The sequence below is a fragment of the Siphateles boraxobius genome, unplaced genomic scaffold (genome assembly GCF_051911475.1).
Source record: "Siphateles boraxobius isolate OS27281-9 unplaced genomic scaffold, OSU_SipBor_1 103, whole genome shotgun sequence".
Classification (NCBI taxonomy): Eukaryota; Metazoa; Chordata; class Actinopteri; order Cypriniformes; family Leuciscidae; genus Siphateles; species Siphateles boraxobius.
In genome coordinates this window covers 704,949-730,000 of record NW_027508704.1, presented here as the reverse complement: position 1 = coordinate 730,000, position 25,052 = coordinate 704,949, and the positions used below count along the sequence as shown (strand labels likewise).

Here is a 25,052-nt window from a genome sequence, read left to right as displayed (position 1 = left end):
GGATTTAAGCAGATTGAATTTCGACACATATGTCGCCATAATACCTTAAATTGTGAAACTGTCAAAAATATCCTGGACGACATTCAGGGGAACTGGCTTCCCAAAACTGTGAGGCTTATATGGGATTTTGAGGCTGATGGTTTATATGTATCTGGGGAAAGGCAGGGCTCTGAGATAACACATAAATGCAAGGCATTCACTACAAAACACAAGAAGAGGGCAAATCCACCAGTAATTGCATCTCTATTGCTGTTTCCATCCATTCTGAGATATTGCGTTAAAAACACTGCATGTAAAACGCAATATGAGCATAAATGCACATAAAAACATATGCACTCAATTGAGGTGGATAATTGTTTTATCCGATTAGAAGATGCATATAAACTATGATGGAAACACGTTTACTGAATAAATCCTTTGATGTGCAACAAAACCCTCAGCGGAGGCTGTGATTGGATAACTGGAGTAACCAGCGGACCAATGGCGTCGCAGCATCTCTAATGTTGGTTTGGTGTTTCTGAAACGCCGGAGTGGAAGTGTGTGATCAGAATGATTGTGTTTAATTCCCTCCAGAAGCGTCTCACACACACGAGTGTGTTCTCGAACACCAGCTTCCGAAACCGCAAGAGAACATGACAGCGTTTATTGTGTTTCGTCTGACGCTCGACACACTCGCTTATGATGGAGGGAGAAATAAAAAAGAAACTTACAGTTATTACTGATATTTTGTGATGGTTTTTGTTCTCTTGAACACATGAGATGGAAACACTGCTTTATTTATTAATGTTTTATTCCATATTCCAAGTTAAATTCACAACTTTGGATGGAAACATAGCCAGTGAATGCCTATTTCAGCCTATTTGTTTGACCTGTTTTTTTTAAATTGGTAACACAATGTGGCTTGAATGTGGGATCTAAAAGATCTGAATCTCAACGAGTCTGGTGACCTTTGAAGGATAAAGCCGTGGATAATCATCAGAGCGCAGAAACAAGCACATGCAGATTATATACAGTCAAACCAAACATTATTCAGACACCAGAAATAATTTGTGATATTTTTTTACTAGTGTGTGCAGGACACTATAGTTTATTTATGTTAGTGAGGAGAGCAAAATAAAGTAAACTGTGACATATTATACCCAAATATTCTTCATACAGTGAATACCAGTAACATTTATACAAATTTGGGACCAAAAATGATTGGGACACTTTGGCCTGATCATGTTTTGCTGAAGTGTTTTTTCTTTAATTGCTAATGCACCTTTTTACAGCACAGACTGAACAACATGAAGCATTGCTTGGTGATTGGTTGAGCTAAACTGGTATTATCTAATTGTGTAGTTAAATTTAACAGCTGACAGATATTCAACATAATTCATGTGTGAGAGTCTAACAGAAGGACGGACAAAACCAGTGAAATATCAACTGAGTTCTTGTCAGATTTTAATTACCAATTTATAAACTATAGCGAATAAACTGTGAAAATGTGAGAAATGATGAAGGTGTCTCAATACATGCTGGTTTGACTATAATTATATATATATATATATATATATTACTCATTTTTAGTTCATGTTAGTTAATGCATTAACTAATGTTAACAAATGAGACCTTATTGTGAAGCATCACCAAAATAATAAGCACATGCTGATCATACAAAACAGGTTTACCTGACAAGACTGTGAATATAGCGGCAAAGGCATTCAGTTTCAGTCCATCAATGACGTTCCCGAAATGGCAGACCTCTATAGACATGAGGATTCCTCCAGTGGCCAGAAGTAAGATATAGAGACACTCGGCCGCGATGCAGAGCCACAACACACCTGAGGATCCAGGGGAGAAACGAGGGAGTCAAAGAGGGAACTGTGGATGGAGCCGCTGATTAAGACTGACACTTCCCAGCAAGCAATAGCCATCATTTCACCATCTAGGTTAACTAGAGACCCGATATAGTCCAGCTATGAGTAGATTAACTATAGACTCGATATAGTCCAGCTATGAGTAGGTTAACTATAGACCCGATATACTCCAGCTATGAGTAGGTTAACTAAAGACCTGATATGGTCCAGCTATGAGTAGGTTAACTATAGACCTGATATAGTCCAGCTATGAGTAGGTTAACTAAAGACCTGATATGGTCCAGCTATGAATAGGTTAACTATAGACCTGATATAGTCCAGCTATGAGTAGGTTAACTAAAGACCTGATATGGTCCAGCTATGAATAGGTTAACTATAGACCTGATATAGTCCAGCTATGAGTAGGTTAACTAAAGACCTGATATAGTCCAGCTATGAGTAGGTTAACTAAAGACCTGATATGGTCCAGCTATGAGTAGGTTAACTATAGACCTGATATAGTCCAGCTATGAGTAGATTAACTATAGACCCTATATAGTCCAGCTATGAGTAGGTTAACTAAAGACCTGATATGGTCCAGCTATGAGTAGTTTAACTAAAGACCTGATATGGTCCAGCTATGAGTAGGTTAACTATAGACCTGATATAGTCCAGCTATGAGTAGGTTAACTATAGACCTGATATAGTCCAGCTATGAGTAGATTAACTACAGACCTGATATAGTCCAGCTATGAGTAGATTAACTATAGACCCGATATAGTCCAGCTATGAGTAGGTTAACTATAGACCTGATATAGTCCAGCTATGAGTAGATTAACTATAGACCTGATATAGTCCAGCTATGAGTAGATTAACTATAGACCTGATATAGTCCAGCTATGAGTAGATTAACTATAGACCCGATATAGTCCAGATATGAGTAGATTAACTATAGACCCGATATAGTCCAGCTATGAGTAGATTAACCATAGACCCGATATAGTCCAGCTATGAGTAGATTAACTATAGACCTGATATAGTCCAGCTATGAGTAGGTTAACTATAGACCCGATATAGTCCAGCTATGAGTCTATAGTTAATCTACTCATAGCTGGACTATATCGGGCCTATAGTTAATCTATAGTAATCTATGAGTAACTATAGACCCGATATAGTCCAGCTATGAGTAGGTTAACTAGAGACCCGATATGGTCCAGCTATGAGTAGATTAACTATAGACCTGATATAGTCCAGCTATGAGTAGATTAACTATAGACCTGATATAGTCCAGCTATGAGTAGATTAACTATAGACCCGATATAGTCCAGCTATGAGTAGATTAACTATAGACCTGATATAGTTCAGCTATGAGTAGGTTAACTATAGACCTGATATAGTCCAGCTATGAGTAGATTAACTATAGACCCGATATAGTCCAGCTATGAGTAGATTAACTATAGACCCGATATAGTCCAGCTATGAGTAGGTTAACTAAAGACCTGATATGGTCCAGCTATGAGTAGGTTAACTATAGACCTGATATAGTCCAGCTATGAGTAGATTAACTATAGACCCGATATAGTCCAGCTATGAGTAGATTAACTATAGACCCGATATAGTCCAGCTATGAGTAGATTAACTATAGACCTGATATAGTCCAGCTATGAGTAGATTAACTATAGACCCGATATAGTCCAGCTATGAGTAGGTTAACTATAGACCCGATTTAGTCCAGCTATGAGTCTATAGTTAATCTACTCATAGCTGGACTATATCAGGTCTATAGTTAATCTATAGTAATCTATGAGTAACTATAGACCCGATATAGTCCAGCTATGAGTAGGTTAACTAGAGACCCGATATGGTCCAGCTATGAGTAGATTAACTATAGACCTGATATAGTCCAGCTATGAGTAGATTAACTATAGACCCGATATAGTCCAGCTATGAGTAGATTAACTATAGACCCGATAAAGTCCAGCTATGAGTAGATTAACTATAGACCCGATATAGTCCAGCTATGAGTAGGTTAACTAAAGACCTGATATAGTTCAGCTGTGAGTAGATTAACTATAGACCCGATATAGTCCAGCTATGAGTAGGTTAACTATAGCCCCGATATAGTCCAGCAACGAGTAGGTTAACTAAAGACCTGAATTAGTTCAGCTATGAGTAGGTTAACTATAGACCCGATATAGTCCAGCTATGAGTAGATTAACTATAGACCCGATATAGTCCAGCTATGAGTAGGTTAACTATAGACCCGATATAGTCCAGCTATGAGTAGGTTAACTAAAGACCTGATATAGTTCAGCTATGAGTAGGTTAACTATAGACCCGATATAGTCCAGCTATGAGTAGATTAACTATAGACCCGATATAGTCCAGCTATGAGTAGGTTAACTATAGACCCGATATAGTCCAGCTATGAGTAGATTAACTATAGACCCGATATAGTCCAGCTATGAGTAGGTTAACTATAGACCCGATATAGTCCAGCTATGAGTAGATTAACTATAGACCCGATATAGTCCAGCTATGAGTAGGTTAACTATAGACCCGATATAGTCCAGCTATGAGTAGGTTAACTAAAGACCTGATATAGTTCAGCTATGAGTAGATTAACTATACACCCGATATAGTCCAGCTATGAGTAGGTTAACTATAGACCCGATATAGTCCAGCTATGAGTAGGTTAACTAAAGACCTGATATAGTTCAGCTAGGAGTAGATTAACTATAGACCCGATATAGTCCAGCTATGAGTAGGTTAACTATAGACCCGATATAGTCCAGCTATGAGTAGATTAACTATAGACCCGATATAGTCCAGCTATGAGTAGGTTAACTATAGACCCGATATAGTCCAGCTATGAGTAGGTTAACTATAGACCCGATATAGTCCAGCTATGAGTAGGTTAACTATAGACCCGATATAGTCCAGCTATGAGTAGATTAACTATAGACCCGATATAGTCCAGCTATGAGTAGGTTAACTATAGACCCGATATAGTCCAGCTATGAGTAGGTTAACTATAGACCCGATATAGTCCAGCTATGAGTAGGTTAACTATAGACCCGATATAGTCCAGCTATGAGTAGGTTAACTAAAGACCTGATATAGTTCAGCTATGAGTAGATTAACTATAGACCCGATATAGTCCAGCTATGAGTAGGTTAACTATAGACCCGATATAGTCCAGCTATGAGTAGGTTAACTATAGACCCGATATAGTCCAGCTATGAGTAGGTTAACTATAGACCCGATATAGTCCAGCTATGAGTAGATTAACTATAGCACCGATATAGTCCAGCTATGAGTAGGTTAACTATAGACCCGATATAGTCCAGCTATGAGTATGTTAACTAAAGACCTGATATAGTTCAGCTATGAGTAGGTTAACTATAGACCCGATATAGTCCAGCTATGAGTAGGTTAACTAAAGACCTGATATAGTTCAGCTATGAGTAGATTAACTATAGACCTGGGGCCTGTACCATGATGGTAGTTGAACAAACTCAGGGTTACAGGATTAGTTTAGAGTTGACAAAACCAAACCAGTCCAACCAGGCTTTGTTGGTACCATGATGCTGATCATCAACTTTCTCTGTCAACTCAGGCTTTGATCCTGAGTTTAGGAGTTTAAGTGTGACATCAGTAGCGAACAGCCAATCACATGTTGAGAGAGAGTGAAACTGAGATTAATTTATCGCGAGAGAAGCAGCGCAATTCACTTATTAAATAAAAGTATAAAAATATTAAGAATTTAAACAAATTTACACAGCAAGAAGAAAACAGCTGTCTATGAAAGAGGACAACTAAAAGAAAAAGTCTCGCTATTGTATATCAGTGCAAGTAAAAGTTCTGAAGTTATTTTATACAGCTGATAAAGGTATAGAGAGAATTGAACATTTAAGCTCACATGTAGTCATTTTATTGCTTCATCTATTGATGCTAAAGCGTATTTATATTACCTTTATATATTTATTCATTTAAACTGCGTAATAATAATTGATGAACTAAAATTGTACATGTGTGATTGATAAAGGGTATAATAATTGCATAAATAATATCTAAATCATACAAATTTATTATTCTAAATAAGCATCACTAAAAACCAGACGATATTGTCTGTAAAAAATAATTTGCTATGTAGTGACCTTTAATTTGGAGTAGAAACAGGTGGAGGGACTTTATCGCATCAGACATGTGTCACTTTGCTCACAGCTGATTGGTCCAATTTCGGTTTGCAACCTCTGACCTGGAACATCACCTGACCCGGACCAGGTTAGCCGTGGAGCGTAAGTTACTATGGCGATGAACACTGCTAAAAGCCAAACCACTTTCATGGTCCCTAAAACCCAGGGTTGATACAAATTAAACTGAAACATAGCTGGCTAGCGACCTAAATAGACCTGATATAGTCCAGCTATGAGTAGGTTAACTATAGACCTGATATGGTCCAGCTATGAGTAGATTAACTATAGACCTGATATAGTCCAGCTATGAGTAGATTAACTATAGACCTGATATAGTTCAGCTATGAGTAGATTAACTATAGACCTGATATAGTCCAGCTATGAGTAGATTAACTATAGACCTGATATAGTCCAGCTATGAGTAGATTAACTATAGACCTGATATAGTCCAGCTATGAGTAGATTAACTATAGACCTGATATAGTCCAGCTATGAGTAGATTAACTATAGACCTGATATAGTCCAGCTATGAGTAGATTAACTATAGACCTGATATAGTCCAGCTATGAGTAGATTAACTATAGACCTGATATAGTCCAGCTATGAGTAGATTAACTATAGACCTGATATAGTTCAGCTATGAGTAGGTTAACTATAGACCTGATATAGTCCAGCTATGAGTAACACACTTCTAGCCAAAATAACCCTGAATTTGGTTATATGCTGTTTTTGCCAAAATAATGATGATTGATGACCAGTCTATTCTTGGGCTCTGGTTTAGACGTCTATTAAATTTTCACTGACAGCCCAAACTTTGCCTGGTTTTAGTCTAGAGGTCTGAGCTGTATTATACGGCTATTAGACGTCTTTTAAATGCAAAATTGCTTGCTGGGTTCGTAGACAAACACAATCTCGTTCAAACGGGCCCCCTATCCTGCTCACGGGGAGCGTATGAAATATTGAAATATTCATATACGAGGAAACTTGACACTGAGATTTAAAAGCAGAATTCAGCTTTGAAAGCATGCGGATACATGTACATATTTCATAGACTTCACCGAAACGTTTCATGCTGCCACATGTACAAAAGTAAAAGAATGCCTAATGTTTTTGAGACAAAAAAGTTTGTTGAATTGCACTAATTAAAAAAAAAAAACCTATGCATTGCATTAACAGTGCTTGCATTTAAAGCATTGCATTTTAGGGCTGGCATTTTAATAATAAAAATGTGTGTGAAATGTTTTGAATTGAAATATTCACAGCTTAAATATACAAGCATGTTGAATTTTAGCCCATTAAAATGCAAGCCCTAAAAATACAATGCATTAAAATGCTAGCATGATTAATGCAATGCATATCTTTTTCAATTTTTTTGTTTCAAAAACATTTGGTATTCTTTATCTTTCATACACATGCACTTTAGGTGATATGATGATCTTGATGATGATTAATATTCACACAAAAGTATGGAATATGTCTGTGTCCAGTTTTCTAGTTTCAGACAAGGCTGCGAGGGACAGAAGTGCACACTACTGAATATAATGAAATATTTTTGGGGTCAGAAAGATTTCTTAGAAACATGTTGATTATGCTCATTTATTTGATTAACAAAGATAGTGAAAAATGTGAAATTTGATTGCAATTTAAATCAGCTGTTTTCTATGTGAATATATAGTAACGTGTAATTTATTCCTGTGAGCAAAGCTGAATTTTCAGCATCATTACTCCAGTCTTCAGTGTCACATGATCCTTCAGAAATCACTATAATATGATGATTTGATGCTCAAGAAACATTCAGGGTTATTATCAGGGTTAATATTTTTGTGGAAACCATGATGCATTTAATTTTCAGGATTCTTTGATGAATAGAATGTTTTTATTTGAGATATTATTTTTGATTAATTTAATGCATCCTTTCTGTATAAAAGTAATACTTTCTTAAAAATCTGCTTCCAATATGCAGAAAAAACAACATCATAACATCAGATATTGGCGTTAAAATGGCATCAATGTTTTTAAAACCACATAAAAAGCAAAATTAAATAATATTTTCCCTTTCTTTTATCATGGACACAGCTCTTTGTCATTGACCCATATATGAGTCGACTGAACATGTTTCCCACACAGTGACTAAAGCATAATGCATAAGCACAGACTTACTCATCAATAACACGGAGACTATAATCTATAAGAATACGATTATATGGATTCATTTCCAGGGATGTAAACCGTAAAGATGATTATTTATATCTTTATCTCTGCGTTCAGTGCAGAATGTTGAATTACAGTGTGAAGTCGGGATGTCATGATTAACCATCATTACAGCTGACGGATCTTTTGCCTGGATCGTGTATCTATCAATTATCCTGGAAACAATTGTGCTAAAGATGCTGGCGCTGCCGCGGAGCGAACCAAACCTTATTGACAGGCTCATATATCTAGATGAATGGGAATGAGGCAGGTGTGCGGGCTTGATTAAAAATGACTGGACCTCCAGACATGAGCGAAATATCTCCTACAGGAGAACTGCTTTCATTAATATTCACAACATCATGCAGAATCACAGTTGGTAATTAAGAATGACAGAAAGTACCTCTCTCATGGGGAGGAGCGACGTTTATGAAGCTTCTGCATTTCTCACCTGCATTTAGGACAAAAGAGTGAGAACACATGGCTTTTTTGATTCAAAGCATTTGATTCATTTTCAAAAAATGTTAGAGAGAATGTAAATGCTAGTGTAAAACCTGTTGCTTAGATTAGGGTCCAATTCTCACTATTAACTAACTATTAACTCAGATTTTTGCCTTAATAAACTCCTAAATTACTGCTTATTAATAGTTACTAATGTACAGTAGTTGTTAAGTTTAGATGTAGAATAAGGTCATGCAGAATAAGGCATTAATTTGAGCTTTATAAGTATTAATAAACAGCCAACATCCTAGTAAAATGCATGCTAACAAGCAACTAGTTAATAGTGAGAATTGGACCCTAAACTAAAGTGTTACCAAAAAATAAAAATATATATTCTTTTGTGCATTGGAGTGTTTAAAGTTGCCAGGAAATCAAAATGTACTGAAAGTGGCATTTCATTTTCCTCATAATGTTGAATCAGAATAAGTTCCTCTTGCAGCATCTCTCTTCTTCTCTGATGATGTGGGCGGGGCTATAACCTGTCACTCACATGAGATCAGCCAATAGCAAACCACAACCATCCAATCAATTCCCCACAGACACAATCAAGCCCCGCCCACATGTGTTCTTGTTCCAGAAGCGTTTCACTCGATATACGACACAATAGAGGAGAAAAGACCAGCACAACTTCTTTTAATGCCTACAGTAATACATGTTTTATGTAATATGTGCAGTTTTGTGATGTTTTGTGTTTGTGTCAGTAACAATGTGCTCTGTCTATATGTTATTATCTGTTTCTGAAGAGTCATCACATGGTCTTCCATTGTAAATATTTTAAATATTTTAATAGCTTAAGCAGTTTGATATAGTTTAAATGACATACAGTCGTACAGTACTGTACAATATACACTCACCGGCCACTTTATTAGGTACACCTGTTCAACCCAGCCAATCACAGGGCAGCAACTCAATGCATTTAGGCATGTAGATTTGATTAATGCCGAGTTCAGACTGCATGATTTTCAAAATAATTGTGTCACTGTTGTTTTCACACTGCGTGACTATCTGGGGTAACATTCAGTTGCTGGTGTGTTCACTCTGCACGATGGATCGGCGACAGGAGGTTTCACACTGCATCACTTTACAAAAGAAAGAATCGCCGACAACTTCTCCCTGGTCCGCAAACTACGTTTCACAACCAAACAAACGTGAGAAGTGATGAGGAAATAACGGAAGATCACGCGTGCGTGAGACCGGAGTTCTCGCGCGACACTGAATTTGTAATCAAAAATGATAGCCTACAAGAAGATTGCGATCCAAATTGTCTGTGCGCTGATTTGCAGCGAAAATGAGAAAAATAAACAGTTTATGCAGGAGGAAATGGTTGGGAAGACGAGGGGAGCAAGGACTGTGTTTTGCAAAGAGAGTTGGGGGTAAATAAATAATTTTAGAAATGTCCTGCTGTTGCTGCTGGTCATGCAAATGTTTGTGCTTTGTTTATGTTTGATATAATTGTAAATATAGGCCTATCTATTAAAATACCGATATTCTGGTCTATAACTCCTCCCTGAACATCCTGCTGTCCTGTATCTTGCTCTCTCATTGGCTGTCGGTCATCGCCAATGTAGTTTTCAGTCAGAACACTTTTCACACAGCAGGATTGTGAATCGCCGACAGGTCCAGATATTTAGCATGCCAAATATCTCACGGGCGCCGGTGACTCGTCGGCGATTCTCTCAGATCGCGTCTTTATTCATTCACACTGCGTGATTGTCACTCGCGTGAACGACCACCGATTTGCCTGTGATTTTGGGCATTTATCTGCGATTTCTCAAAACCTGTCGGCGAGTCAAAATCGGGGCTAAAATCGTGCAGTCTGAACTCGGCATTAGACGATCTGCTGATGGTCAAACGAGCATCAGAATGAGGAAGAAAGTGATTGAAGTGACTTTGAACGAAGCATGGTTGATGTTTCAGAAACTGATGATCTATGGGAGTTTCACACACAACCATGTCAAGGGTTTACATAGAATAGGAAATATCCAGTGTGTGAAAATGCCTTGTTGATATAAGAGGTCAGAGGTGATAGAAAGGTAACAGTATCTCAAATAATCACTCGTTACGACTAGGGTTGGGAATTGAAAACTGATTCCAATTCTGGAATCGAATACATGAGGTCAGGAATCGGAAACTTGTTATAAAATTAAATTTTTGATTCCTCTTATCGATTCCTTTGTGAGCATTTCAATATGACTTTAAATCATTCAAGCGCGAGAGACTCTGTGTTCTGTGTTCATGTTTATCAGTATATTGGATCCTTGCAGCTCTTAAAGGGACAGCACTAATATTCCTGCCGTCTCTCTCTATAATAACACTAATCATACAAAAGACAAAAAGAAAATTCACTCGTTCTTGACTGAATAACTTTAGCAACTATATTTGTAAAATATATTTTATTTATAAAGTGCAGTGTTATTCTACATTTGATTACGGTTTCTGTACCTGAATACCGGAAAATCTTAAAACACTGATTATGTATCTTTGTTCAGTTGTATTTGTGTGCGATTGCTAATTTTTTATTTGTTCTTTTATAATTACTGAGTGTTTACTTGTCTTAATAATGCCTAAAATTTACATTAGTTAAAAGTTTCTTGTGTAAGACTTCTCTAGCCTGTTAATTTCTGTTCCCTTTCAAGGGAACTCGAGCTGCGTCAAGCTGTGGGAACGCCCCTGCGTGTGTGCGTCATGAAGCACGTATGGAATCAGTCCAATGGAGAGACGGAACGTCATAGGCGGGTGACGTCATCGACCAGGAAATTATATAAGCACCCCCAAAACACAAGCGCGACAGCTTCTATGCCTTCAGTAAACGCTATATGTGGATCTGTCTCAGGTGTTTTTGTCTGTCACTAAGTAGGAGTTTCACTATTTCAAAAAACTATATATATATATATATATATATATATATATATATATATATATATATATATATATATATATATTATAATGAGAGACAATGGCGAGCGAACAACAATTTAAGAAGTGTGTTCCTCCCTGCTCGCGCTATTTAACGGGCGGGGATACACACAGCTTATGTGTTGTTTGTTTGGGAGTGCAGCGTGCCCAGTCAGCTCTCGAGGGGGCTGATTGTGAGGATTGCGAGCGTTGGCCTCTTAGAACGCTCCGCTCCCGCCGATCACCCTTGAGGAGAGTGGATCGGTTCGCGATCCCCGCGGATCGGGTCCCGCTTATGCCGAGGCTGAGCGGCGACGTCATTCGTGGGGATCGCAGATGGATCTAACAGTGGGGCTTGAGATGGGCTTTGCCCTATCTCAGCCCTTACCTGTTAGATCCAGTGCCTCAGTCTCGGGTTCGGAAGCACGCTCTGTGGTTTCTTCCCCCCGAACTGAGGCCCCAGTACTGCAACTATCCAGTTCTGAGGATCTGGATGTTCTTAGTCTGGATGCGGGAGATGTCGATGATTCGCCATCTCGCTCTCCCAAAAGTGAGGAGCTTATGGAGGTGCTCACTCGTGCTGTTTCTAAATTAAGCATCGAGTGGCCAGCTGTTAGGCAGGAGTCTAGAGAAAAATCTAAATTAGATGAAAGATTTTTGCCTTCCCGTTCTCAACCTCCACGCCGGTGCTTGCCCTTCTTCCCTGATCTCCACACAGAGGTTTCGAGATCGTGGAAAAAGCCGGTCTCTTATCGTGTTTTTAGCCCTCAAACGTTCACTTATTCAAACATTGTGGGGGCTAAATCTCATGGTTATGGGGCGACGCCCAAAGCAGAAGAGGCGCTTGCTAGTCATCTTTCTGCTGAAGCTGCATCTTCTTTTAAAGCACCACTTTTACCCTCTAAGCCTCTTAGAAGTACATCAGCTTTAGTGGGTAATAGGGATGGTTAATCTGTCTGATTTCCCGATTCGATTCGATTACGATTATTGAAGTTCCGATTCGATTACAGTCAATTTTCGATTATTAACGATTCTCGATTAGCGATTATTGATTTTCCATTTCACAACAGTAAACGAAAATACACTACAAAGTGATTGCAGTATTAAAAAAATTCAGCTGCTGAATTACTTAACTCTTTTATTGAGTAACAACAACTCAAAGCACTTTCTGTGTCGTGTAGTTATAACTTAAGAATTATTTGTATGTAGCTTATGTTCTGTAGAACACAGAAATGAATACATCACATTGTGTTGTGACTCATCAAGTTGAACTAAACAATAACAAATAAATGAAAGGCTTATTTCCTTTAGGAAGTAGATCAGAACCAACATACTGTAGAAATTGGACAATTTTCTTCTAGAAAGACAAGGTGTTGTTCAGGTGGAGGAAGACTGTAGGTTGCAGTCGAAACATATCAAGGTAAAGAAAAGGTTTTCTCTCCACCTGAACACCTTTCTAGAAGAAAATTGTCCAATTTAATCATTAAGAAGACAAAATGAACATTTTTGAACAACTTACTGTAACTTCAGTAACACCTATAGGCCTGTCATGATAACAAATCTTGCTGGGCGATAAATTGTCCAAGAAATTATTGCGATAAATGATAATATTGATAATAAAGTCGTTCTGAGACCATTTTATTCTAAAATAATGATAATGGCATAATAATGAAGGTACACCTTTTCAAAGATCAATAAACTTTTATTTCTAAAGACTATTTAAATGAACAAAACAACCAAAAACAATAAAAGCAATGGACTCTGTCTCTGTTAACAAAAAATGCACTTACCAATGTGTGATTTCTGTTCACACTGAGAATCATATCATGTACTGTGTGAGCATGCGTCTCAGATGAGTATGTGCGGTAGTTTGTGTGTCTGTGTGTGTGTGTGTGTGTGTGCTCGCGTCTCATATTAGTATGTGCACGGAGAGTTTGTGTGTGTTCCGTCTCATTGAGTTTGTGCGCGAGTTTGCGTCTCCGTCTCATTGAGTTTGTGCGCGAATTTGTGTGTGTGTGTGCTCGCGTCAGTATGTGCGTGGAGAGTAGGGATGGCCCGATACCATTTTTTTTCAAACCGATACGAGTACGAGTATTTACATTTGTGTACTTGCCGATATCGAGTACCGATACCGATATTTCTACCGCAAAAGTAACTATAGGCTCCCAGAAAAAAGACAGAAGACTATTTTAGAACACAGGTTAGAAGACTGTTTTTATTTTCTTCTCTGCTTGTTTTAACAAGTCTAAAAATAAGTAATAATGAGTAAAATAATAAATGTATTAACACACAAACCACTGTTAATTTAACATAAAAGCAAGCAGTTACTGCGTGCATGGTCTGACATGACTGAATGCGCCCAAAGTGCGCTCCCTTAATAGTCTAATTCCTAAAAAGCTGACAGTTCATAGCGATCTCACACATCTGTTATTATCAATGAAGCTGACTGCACAATGAATCTTTCATAATATCCACACTTTGTTTGTTATAATTAGAGGATTTGCCAGCATACAGAATTCAGCACTGAACAAAAAAGTTTTGAGCAGTGAGGGGAGTCTATCTTAAATGCTTCTGATTAGCCATTGCGTTCAAGAAGTCAACACACATGTCTGTGATTGGCTACATCGCTCAACGCTGCAAACATGTTATGAATAGAAACTCTGGCCTGTAAATCGTTTCTATTTTGTTTTAGTTGTTGTTCTTGCTTTTCTGCAACAGATGAATGAAAATCTATTAGTTTTAATATGTTGTATTCATAGATATGTCTAGTTTGCGGGAGTCCCGCGAATCGTTTTATTCTCCCGGAACCCGCACACACAGAGTGAGTGCATTACCCCCCAGCGCTCGCGCTCGCGCTCGGCCATCAGATCTAGTGCCGCGCCGCACTCTTTTGCGTTGGGAATGCACGTCCCTATGCCTCAGTTCACCTCGACAAAGCACTCGCGGCGGCCAGTTTCGTTTCGCAAAATGTACGTGGTATCGGGGCGTGGTATCGGCGAATTTTTATGAGTACGAGTACGAGTATATGAGGACAGTATCGACCCGATCCCCGATGCCAGTATCGGTATCGGGCCATCCCTAGTGGAGAGTTTATGTGCGCAAGCGCGTCTCATATGAGTGTGTGCGCGCATGTCTCATATGTGCGTGGAGAGTTTGTATGTGCGCGCATCTCGTGTGTGTAGAGTTTGCGTGTATGTGCGTGAGCGACTTTAGGTGTGTCGTTGTGCATTTCATATGTATTTGTTTGAGCATTCAGCAGTATACATGTATGTTTGACTACTTAATATATGTGTATGCAAGTGTTTCATATATGTGTGCGTGAATCAAGTTTGATATAAGCCCTAAACGGCGCCTAATATGAGGATAAGAGCGCACGCGAGAGAGAGAGGAACGAGCGAGAGGTAGTGCTTGCGCTACGGCGCTCTGCAATCAAATACGATTGTAAATAGGCTCAAACAGGCTTTTACACACCTGCTCTAACTCGCTCTGGCTGGTTACACCATAGACAGTACGTTACACGCGCTTGCTAACTGGAACTGGGCGCGTTCGTGACGTTCAACTTCCGGTATAAATTTTTTTACAAAATAAAATAATGAATTTTTTTTTTTATATAAATAAAAAATCGATATTTGAAGATTTAATAATCGATTCATACTCGTCCATTACATATTCGCGATTAATCAATAATCGATTTTTTTCACCACCCCTAGTGGGTAAGGCGTTTTCGGCGGCCGGTCAAGCCTCGGCGTGCCTGCACACGATGTCCATCTTGCAGGCATACCAGGCTGACTTATTAAAGGATGTGAGTGACACTCAAGAGGTCAGCACTGACGTAGTTCGCGAACTGCGTCAGGCTGCAGATTTATCTCTGCGCGCCACCAAGGAGTCGGCCAAGCTAATGGGCCGTACTATGGCAGCCCTGGTGGCCGCAGAGAGGCATCTATGGTTAAATCTCTCTGGCATGAAAGAAAAAGACAAAGCTTTTCTTTTGGACGCTCCGCCCTCTCCTCATGGTCTTTTTGGTGATTCTGTCAATACTGTCATAGATAGATTTCAGGAAGAGAAGAAACAGTCGGCAGCGTTTCAGAAATTTATGCCTCTTAAAATTCATGTCCCCGGTACTGCTGGGCGGGAGCAGTCCAGGCCGCCAGTCAGCTCCTCACATAGGGCGCAACAGAAGCAGAGTGTTGCGTCTCGCGCTCCCCCTTCCAAACAGTGGGACCAGATGCGGCACTCTCAGCCGAAGTCTTCTGGCAAAACTGATCTGAGGACAGTTATTATGGCCAAGAAGGCTTTGGCAAAGAGGAAGTCCTGACGCCACTGGCATTACACGGTGCCCGCTCTTCTTCGGTGCCCTCAGGGGCCCGTTCTGCCAACCCCGCCTTCATGCCGGGGCACAGACGGTCCCAGCGAGCGCTTTCCCGAGGGACGCTCGCCCCCTTTGAGGAGGGTCTCAGAGCAGTTAAGCCAGTCGTTCCCTGCCGGTGCGCCGTTACAGGGCGCTGTGTTTGCTGCTCAAGTTACACCAGAGGCCAGTCTCGAGAGACTGGTACCCTCAGTAGTTTTTCTGGCAGAGTGGAAAAGCCTTCCAAAAATATCTCAGTGGGTTCTGCACACAGCAAAAAAGGGTTATGCTATCCAATTCAGGTGTCGTCCACCAACATTCAGAGGGGTTCTGCCCACAGTGGTGGGCCCCGAGCAGGCTCTGGTAATGGAACAAGAGGTGAAAGCGCTCCTTCATAAGGAGGCTATAGAACGGGTTCCTCCTCCCAGGTTGGAGTCAGGTTTTTACAGTCGATATAATATCGTTCCAAAGAAGGATGGGGGGTTGCGTCCAATTTTAGATCTGCGCCTGTTGAATCGCTCGGTAGGGAAGCTAAAATTCAAGATGCTCACTATCAAGCAGATCGTGTCACAAATCAGATCCGAGGACTGGTTTGTCACGATAGATCTGAAGGACGCGTACTTCCATATTTCCATCCTTCCACAACACAGGAAGTTCCTGAGGTTCGCCTTCGGGGGCGAGGCATACCAGTACAAGGTTCTTCCATTTGGCCTAGCTTTATCTCCCCGCACTTTCACGAAATGCATGAATGCAGCTTTAGCGCCCCTGAGGTTTCAGGGCATTCGTATCCTCAATTACATCGACGATTGGTTGATTTTAGCTCAGACAGAGCAGATGGCGGTTCAGCATCGAGATGTCGTTCTCGCTCATATAAGAAAGTTGGGGTTGAGGCTGAACGCAAAGAAAAGTGTATTATCTCCTTCTCAGAAGACCACTTTTCTGGGTGTCGTTTGGGATTCGGTCTCGATGCGGGCGCGACTTTCTCCGACCTGCATCGCTTCGATTCTTTCAGCTATGAAACAAGTAAAGCTAGGCCAGCTACTCACTGTAAAACAGTTTCAGAGACTGTTGGGTCTGATGACAGCAGCGTCCAACGTTATACCTTGCGGCCTGTGGTACATGAGACCACTGCAGTGGTTGCTCCGGACCAAGGGATTCTCCCCGAGGGGAAATCCCCTCCGCACGATCAAAGTCACGCGGCGCTGCCTTCGTGCTCTGGTCATGTGGAAAGAAACCTGGTTCCTATCCAAAGGGCCTGAGTTGGGGGCTCTTTGTCGTCGCGTAACGCTAACGACGGATGCTTTGAAACACTTCCTAGCAGACCTCAGAGGTCATCATGTGCTAGTTCAGTCAGACAACATGTCGGTGGTCTCGTATATAAATCATCAGGGGGGCCTGCGGTCGCGTCCACTTTACAAGTTGGCCCGTCAGATCCTCCTGTGGTCCCAGGGGAAGTTACGGTCTCTGAGAGCTATGTATCTTCCTGGTTATTTGAATGTGGTAGCAGACTCCCTGTCGAGGCAGGGGCCGAGGCCGGGGGAATGGAGGCTCCACCCCGAGGTGGTGGAGCTCCTTTGGTTGAGTTTCGGTCGCGCCGAGGTGGACCTATTCGCTTCCAAGGAGACAACGCACTGTCATCTGTGGTTCTCCATGAGTCAGCCACTCACGGCAATCTCGGTTTACCATGTCCCTTTCAGTGGAGTTTCTCTTGGGAGACACCCACTTATAACTCGCTTCCTTCGTGGCACTTTGAGGCTGAGGCCTGCAGTTCGTACTTGGGATTTGGCCATTGTACTAGAGGGCCTTTCTTTGGCCCCCTTTGAACCTATTGAGGAAGTTTCTGAGAAATTTCTCACGTATAAAACTCTTTTTCTGCTTGCAATCTCCTCACTTAAGAGAATCAGAGATTTGCAGGCCCTGTCGGTTGCACCCTCGTGCCTGGAGTTTTCGACTGGTATGGTTAAGGTTTTTCTATACCCTAGACCAGGTCTAAGTGTCCCTAAGGTCCCTACTAATGCTGTTAGACCTGCAGTGCTGCAGGCTTTCTATCCTCCTCCTTTTGTGTCATCAGATCAGGAGAAACTTAACCTTCTCTGCCCGGTTAGGGCGTTAGACGCTTACGTCCACAGAGCTGCCCTGTGGAGGAAATCAGAACAGTTATTTGTGTGCTTTGGGCCACCCAGGAAAGGGTGTCCCGCGTCTAAACAGAGAATGAGCAAGTGGGTGGTTGAGGCCATCTCACTTGCTTATGAGTCGGCTGGTCAGCCTTCACCTTTGGCTGTACGAGCCCACTCTACTAGGAGTATGGCTGCTTCTAAAGCATTGTTGTCAGGAGTATCGCTAAGTGATGTTTGTGATGCGGCTGGCTGGTCTTCACCGCATACATTTGTTAAGTTCTATGAATTGGACTTAAGTTCCACTCCTGGGGCGCAGGTGCTCTCGTCCTCTGTGCGCTAGTTCCCACATGATGGTCATTTGCTCCTATGGCGACGTGGGGATTGGCGTTCCCACAGCTTGACGCAGCTCGAGTTCCCTTGAAAGGGAACGTCTCGGTTACGTATGTAACCCTAGTTCCCTGATAGGGAATGAGACGCTGCGTCGTTCTGCCATACTCCCAGCATGCCCGTTAGCGCTTCCTTCAGGCCTATCAGAAGCTGTCGCGCTTGTGTTTTGGGGGTGCTTTATAGTTTCCTGGTCGATGACATGACCCGCCTATGACGTTCCGTCTCTCCATTGGGCTGATTCCATACGTTCCCACAGCTTGACGCAGCGTCTCGTTCCCTATCAGGGAACTAGGGTTACATACGTAACCGAGACGTTCATGATATTCTGCTACAGCTAAATGTTTTGCAATAAGACTAAATGTTAATGTTATCTAAGTTCATAAGTTAACCTTATTGGAATCAAAATTAGGAATCGATAAGCAGAATTGAAATCGGAATCACTGAAATTAAAACGATACCCAATCCTAGTTACGACCGAAATCTGCAGAAGAGCATCTGAGCACACACACACACACACACACACACACACACACACACACACACACACACACACACACACACACACACACACACACACACACACACACACACACACACACACACACACACACACACACACACACACACACACACACACACACACACACAAACACACACACAAACACACACACACACACACAAACACACACACAAACACACACACAAACACACAAGAACAGCAAACTGAGGCTACGATTCACACGGACTCGCCAAAACTGGACTCTAGAAGACTGTAAAACATCGTCTGATGAGTCTGGATTTCTGCTGTGATGTTCAGACGCAACGGTCAGAGTTTGGTGTAAACAAAATGAAAGCATGGATCCATCCTTTCTTGAATCAGCGGTTCAGGTGTAATAGTGTTGAGGATATTTCCTTGCCACGCTTTGGGTCTCTTAGTGCCGATTGAGCATCGTTTAAACACCACAGCTGACCTGAGTATTGATGACCATAACCATCCCTATATAACCATCTTCAGGATAACACACACGTCACAACGCTCAAATCATCTCACACTGCTTCACTAAACTCAAACACCTCCACAGTCACCAGATCTCAGTCTAACAGAGCAGAGTCAGGATGTTCTGGAACAGGAGATTCCCATCATGGATGTGCAGATGATAAATCTGCGTGATAATGCGGTCACGTCAATATAGACCAGAATACCTGAGGAATGTTTCCAGCGAGGCGATAAAACGGTATCGGTATTTATCGACGGTATACCATTGTCGGTAACGATATAAAAAACGTTCGATATAGCGCTCGATATTTTCATTAAAATGCGCGTGCATCGCCCATAGATCTTAAACAGCCTATCAGAAGTTTTGATAAATCAGCGTGCTAGCATTGACAAGCAAACAACCAATAAGATTTAAACAGCCAGGTTGTGTTGCTCGGTTGGGTCACCGGATTGAGATCCCAATATCTCTAACGGTTTTAGAGGTTTGTATTGTTGGATCCGTGCTATGAAGAATTAAAGTAGTTCTGAAGGCAAGAAGAGTGCCAGACCCGGAACTAGCAATGTGTTTAGGGGTGGGCGATATAGCCTCAAAATTCTATCACGATATTTCAAGAATATTTGCGATAATGATATTTATGACGATATAGACATTTTTTTGTTGTTGTTGTTGAAAATTTTCTTATGTTTATCTCGCCTAAATGTTTGCTCACTCATTTCGTTTTTACAATGTGGTAATTTTGTTAAGAGTTTACACAACACAAGGAAGCTTGATTTCAATCTTTGAATTAAATGTTATATGTGTGTAGGTCTAACACCAGTATTCAGAAATACTACACAAACATAATAAAGTAATCAAATGTAAAATAACACAGTCTTTTAGTTCTGTTTCCTGATTAAATTAAATACATAGGCTAATAATTCTCATTCATTACAATTAAAGCTATCTTTTGTTGTTTTGATGACAACATTAATGAGACGCATAGCCTATGGCTGCTGTCACTTTTACAGCTAGTGCACGGATCCATTGCTGTTTACATTATACTGTCTGTCACACTGTCACATGCGTTTTATACATAACCGACTGTGTTTATGAGTATACTTACCAAGACCGGAAGTTTTACACAATTTTGCGTTTTTCCCCCCATTAAAGTGATATAATCCGCGAAAAATAACTTTAGTTTCTTGCGAGCTGCACTCTATGTATGCACGCAGTGCAACTCTCTCAGAGAGTGCGCGAGTAGCTTACTGGATAGTTTAAAACCGCTTGAATGTTTAAACTGATAAGAATTAAGAAGACTTGAAAATTATAAACTTTAGTTACGATGCACTGATGGCCCGATTGTGCAAGAGACCATTCAGTCATGTCCCGACTCCTAAACGCGCGCGAGAGAAGACGCGCGTCGGCAGCCCCGCTGAACACTCAAGCTGTTTGTGAAATTGCTAAATCGTGATCGGAGGCTGACAGGCTGCTCTCGCGCTCACACAGGCGTTGTTGTTGTGCGTGCGAGGGAACGTAAATGCGCCATACGTCATCGCGTCGCTATATCATTGATATCGCGATATGACACTTTTTTATCATGTAAAAATGTATACCGGTATTATCGTGGACGGTATGATATGGCACACCCCTAAATGTGTTCCTAATAAAGTGGCCGCACACCAAAACGCCAGTTCAAACACTGTAATTTTACAGTAAACTTTTGACAGCTACCAGCTTTTTACTGTAAAATTAACAGGAAAGTGCAGCGTACAGTCAATAAATACAATAAATCTGTAAATATAAATAAATCTGTAATCCTTTTAAGTAATAATACAAATACCAAATAATGTTTTTGTTTATTCAAAAGTAAACAGTATCAAAGTAAATCACAAGAGGGGCAAATAAAAAATAGCCTATTATTTAAAAAAAATTATGAGGTAACACTTTATTTTAGGGTGACGTAGTTACACGTTACGGCATAATAACAGTCAATTAGGCATTATTAGAACCCTCAACCAAACCCTAACCCTAACTCTATAGTAAGTACACAGGGCTGGACTGGTAATCTGGCATACCGGGCAAATGCCCGGTGGGCCGACGTGCTTTTTGGGCCGATACATCTCTTTTTTTTTTTTTTTTTTTTTTTTTTTTTTTTTACGGCCCATAAAACTCGTACATCGGCAGCCCATTCGTTTTGTTTTGTTTAATTGACAGCGCTGGGTTAGTGCCGATGTAATGCATTGGTCAAAAAAAAAATCATATTTTTTTCCAATGACAGACCGGCCCATGAAACACGTAGACCAGCTGCCTATTGGTTGTTTTCTTGATTGACACTGGGCTGGCCCAATCACATCTTTAAACACCTCCCCCTTTGTGCTTTGAGTGAGCGAGCAGTGTCAAGTGTGTATCTGTCTATAGTCTGAGAGATGGAGAAGAAACGCAAGGAATGTGCAAAGAAATAGCGTGAAAAATAGATATAGGCCCTTCAAGCAGACGCTGTAAAATGTGTCAAAATATATGTGGTTTCTGCAGCAGCAGGACCTTCATCAGCTCCAGTGGCTGATGAGGAGGATAGTGAGGAGGATCAGGAGAGAGATGAGAAAGTGTAGAGTCTGTGGTAAGCAGAACTACTTTTTAAAACACTTTGGCTATGAGTGTAGGAACCCATTACCTAGTTACGCATTATTTCTACATCTGCATTGTTGACGATTACAGCAATTTACTAGAAGTTTAATGAGACGCGTTTGTATCCATGTTTTCCGCCAAAATAAAAGCTTGATGCAGTTTCCGTCAAAATAAAAGATCATGTGCTTATCTCTTTCAAGTTTATAAATTAGTACAAAACTAATTATGAAAGTTTTCTTTATTTTTCAGTGCATTTGTTTTACAATATATGGCTATTAGGCTACTGTCTTGAGATTAATTATAACTATTATTATGTAGTAGTGTAATATAGTAAATATAGTTTTATACTCAAAGAGGTTTTTTTTTTTCTGTGTTTAATTTGCACACTAAAAATGGGTTGGAGCTTTTAATTTTTAACTCTCATAGTGCACCAGATTGATGAATTTAACATTAAAATGCACACAATTTTCTTAGGGGGGGCAAAACCCCCCTAGAGAGACAGAGGTCCACCCACCACAGATTTACCAAAGATCCTGTGGGAAACACTGGTATTGCTATGCCAATGCAGCTTATAGCTTGTTTTTTGATGCATCACTGTGGAGTATAGTTCAATTGTTTTAATAAATTACAATTTTTTACTTATTTCATCTGTTAACTCTCACTCGTTCCTACTCACTCATTACATGCCATGCCATTAGATGTTTCAATGAATAGGAGTTAAACATATTCAAGGGCGTGCAAAGATGGGTGGTGTTTATGATCATATGTAGTGGGCCAGTCTGGGCCAAAATGCCAGGGCCGATTTTCTGTCCCAGTCCAGCCCTGTAAGTACATGCAGTAAATTAATATTACTCAGTACTTATTTGAGTACTAAGTCACCTTTTATAAAGTGTGACAAATTATAATAAGAGAAATACGCACTATTCAAATAACTACACAACATTTCTAATCCTAAAGTAACGTAGTTACACGTTACTACATGTACTTACTATAGTAATAACAGTAAATTATGCATAAGTAACTTTCCCTAAACCAAACCCTAACTCTTCAGTAAGTACATGTAGTTAATTAATATCACTATTTGAGTACTACGTCACCTTAAAATAAAGTGTAACCAATTATAATAATAGAAATACGCACTATTCAAAGAACTACACAACATTTCTATACTTAATCTGTATTTGACTGAATGACAAAGTGCACATAAACAGGTCAGTGCGTTCAGAAAAGGGGCGAATAAAAAACAGCCAATTATAAAAAAAATTATACAATAATTGTATTTTCAGATGACGTAGTACTCAAATAAGTTACCTCAAAACCAATTATAATAAATAAATATACACTATTCCAACTTGACTAATTAATTACAAGTAACTAACCCTAAACCAATCCCTAACCCTAAGTAGGCACATGCAGTTAATTAATATTACTATGTACTTATTTGAGTACTACGTCACCTTAAAATGAAGTGTAACCAATTATACTTCATCACAACATACGAACAGAGAGTTTTTGGATGGATAGAAGAATAAGTCAGAAACAGAAATGTTAAAAAGCAAAAAACAAAAAAACACGTAATTGTTTGATGGGAAGAAAACCCACCCCAAAAACACAGATCACCTGCCAATTATATACTTCATCATCACAATATACGAAATGAAACGAGAATATGTGTATGGATAGAATGGATAATGGATAAAACACGTCAGAAATGTCGGTAAAAAGGTTTACGCGCTTGAAAAACACGTAATGTTTGATGGGATGAAAAGACAAAGAAAAGCCATATCCTTACCGACCATTTTTGGATTTTTGGATGGATAGAATAATGGACAGAATGAGCCAGGAACAGAAATGTTAAAAAGCAACCAGACTCATCCTGTCGGTAAAAACCAGGTTTGCGCTTGAAGACACGCAAATGTTTGATGCGGAAAGCCACCCAAAAACACAATCACCTGCCAATTATACTTGATCATCATCACAAGAAACCTGCTGTTATATGCTACGGAATCCCCTGATATTAATGGATAGAATAAGTCAGAAACATAAATGTTACAAAGCAACCAGACTCATCCTGTCGGTAAAAACCAGGTTTGCGTGCTTGAAAACACGTAATTGTTTGATGGGAAGAAAGTCCTTACCGACCAGGTCGACGTTCTGCTCGCAGGAGAACCAGATTCCGGTGTGGAACTTCCTCAGAACAAACTTATCCTCTCCGGTCTCCCAGATATACTGGACCCTCCGGCTGTCGGTGAGGTTCGAGCTGTTGTATCGGATGCAGTGTGTGTGTTTGCCGGTCACCGGTCCGGTACAGAAGGGCTTGACAACTTTCCGGGTTCCCTCGCACCAGTAGCTGGTGGTGAGCGCGCATATCGCGAGCATCAGCGCGAGGAAGTTCAGGGTGAGCGCGAGCGAGCCTCTCCTGCGCCGGTCCATGCCCATGATGAGAACACCGAACACTGATCCAGAGTCAGCTGATGCTGAGAGAGAGTGAGTCCGAGCCTTAAACCTGGTTCGTCATGTAGAGTCAGTCCTTCAGTGCTGCGTGCTCGCGCGCGCGTTCTGCACACTGCGCTCGTGCGCTGCTGTCGCGCGCTTCACTTCTCATGTGATGTCAGTCAGAATCAATGAACGCAGCGAGTCATGGATCTCTTTCCTTAAAGGGTTAGTTCACCCAAAAATTAAGAAATATCCCATAATTTACTCACTTAGTGTATATGACTTTCTTCTTGCAGCCGAACACAATCAGAGTTATATTAAAAAATATCTTGGCTCTTCCAAGCTTCATAATGCCAGTGAATTTACCTGAGATTTTGAAGCCCAAAAAAGCGTATCTCGGGGAGTAACTTGCGTTACTTATTTGAAAAAGTAACTCAGATATTATGTAGTAGCCTAATTATTAAAAATAATGCTACTTTACTTGTCACTTGAAAAAAGTAATCTGAATACATTACTTGTAATGCGTCAGGCATTACAACAGG

At 40.4% G+C, this 25,052-nt stretch overlaps 1 protein-coding gene across 1 annotated transcript in view; it reads right to left on the bottom strand.

Annotated features, from left to right (window-relative positions):
- gsg1l2b (gsg1-like 2b) overlaps positions 1–24,554 on the bottom strand; it is a 41,120-nt gene extending 16,566 nt beyond the window's left edge. The window contains exons 1-3 of the mRNA XM_077245847.1: positions 24,213–24,554; positions 8,631–8,678; positions 1,671–1,823 (exon numbers count right to left, since the gene is read on the bottom strand). Of these exons, the coding sequence (XP_077101962.1) occupies positions 1,671–1,823; positions 8,631–8,678; positions 24,213–24,513 (502 nt within the window). The 5' untranslated portion in view covers positions 24,514–24,554. The remainder of the gene's footprint in view (positions 1–1,670; positions 1,824–8,630; positions 8,679–24,212) is intronic.
- Between the last annotated feature and the right edge of the window lie 498 nt (positions 24,555–25,052).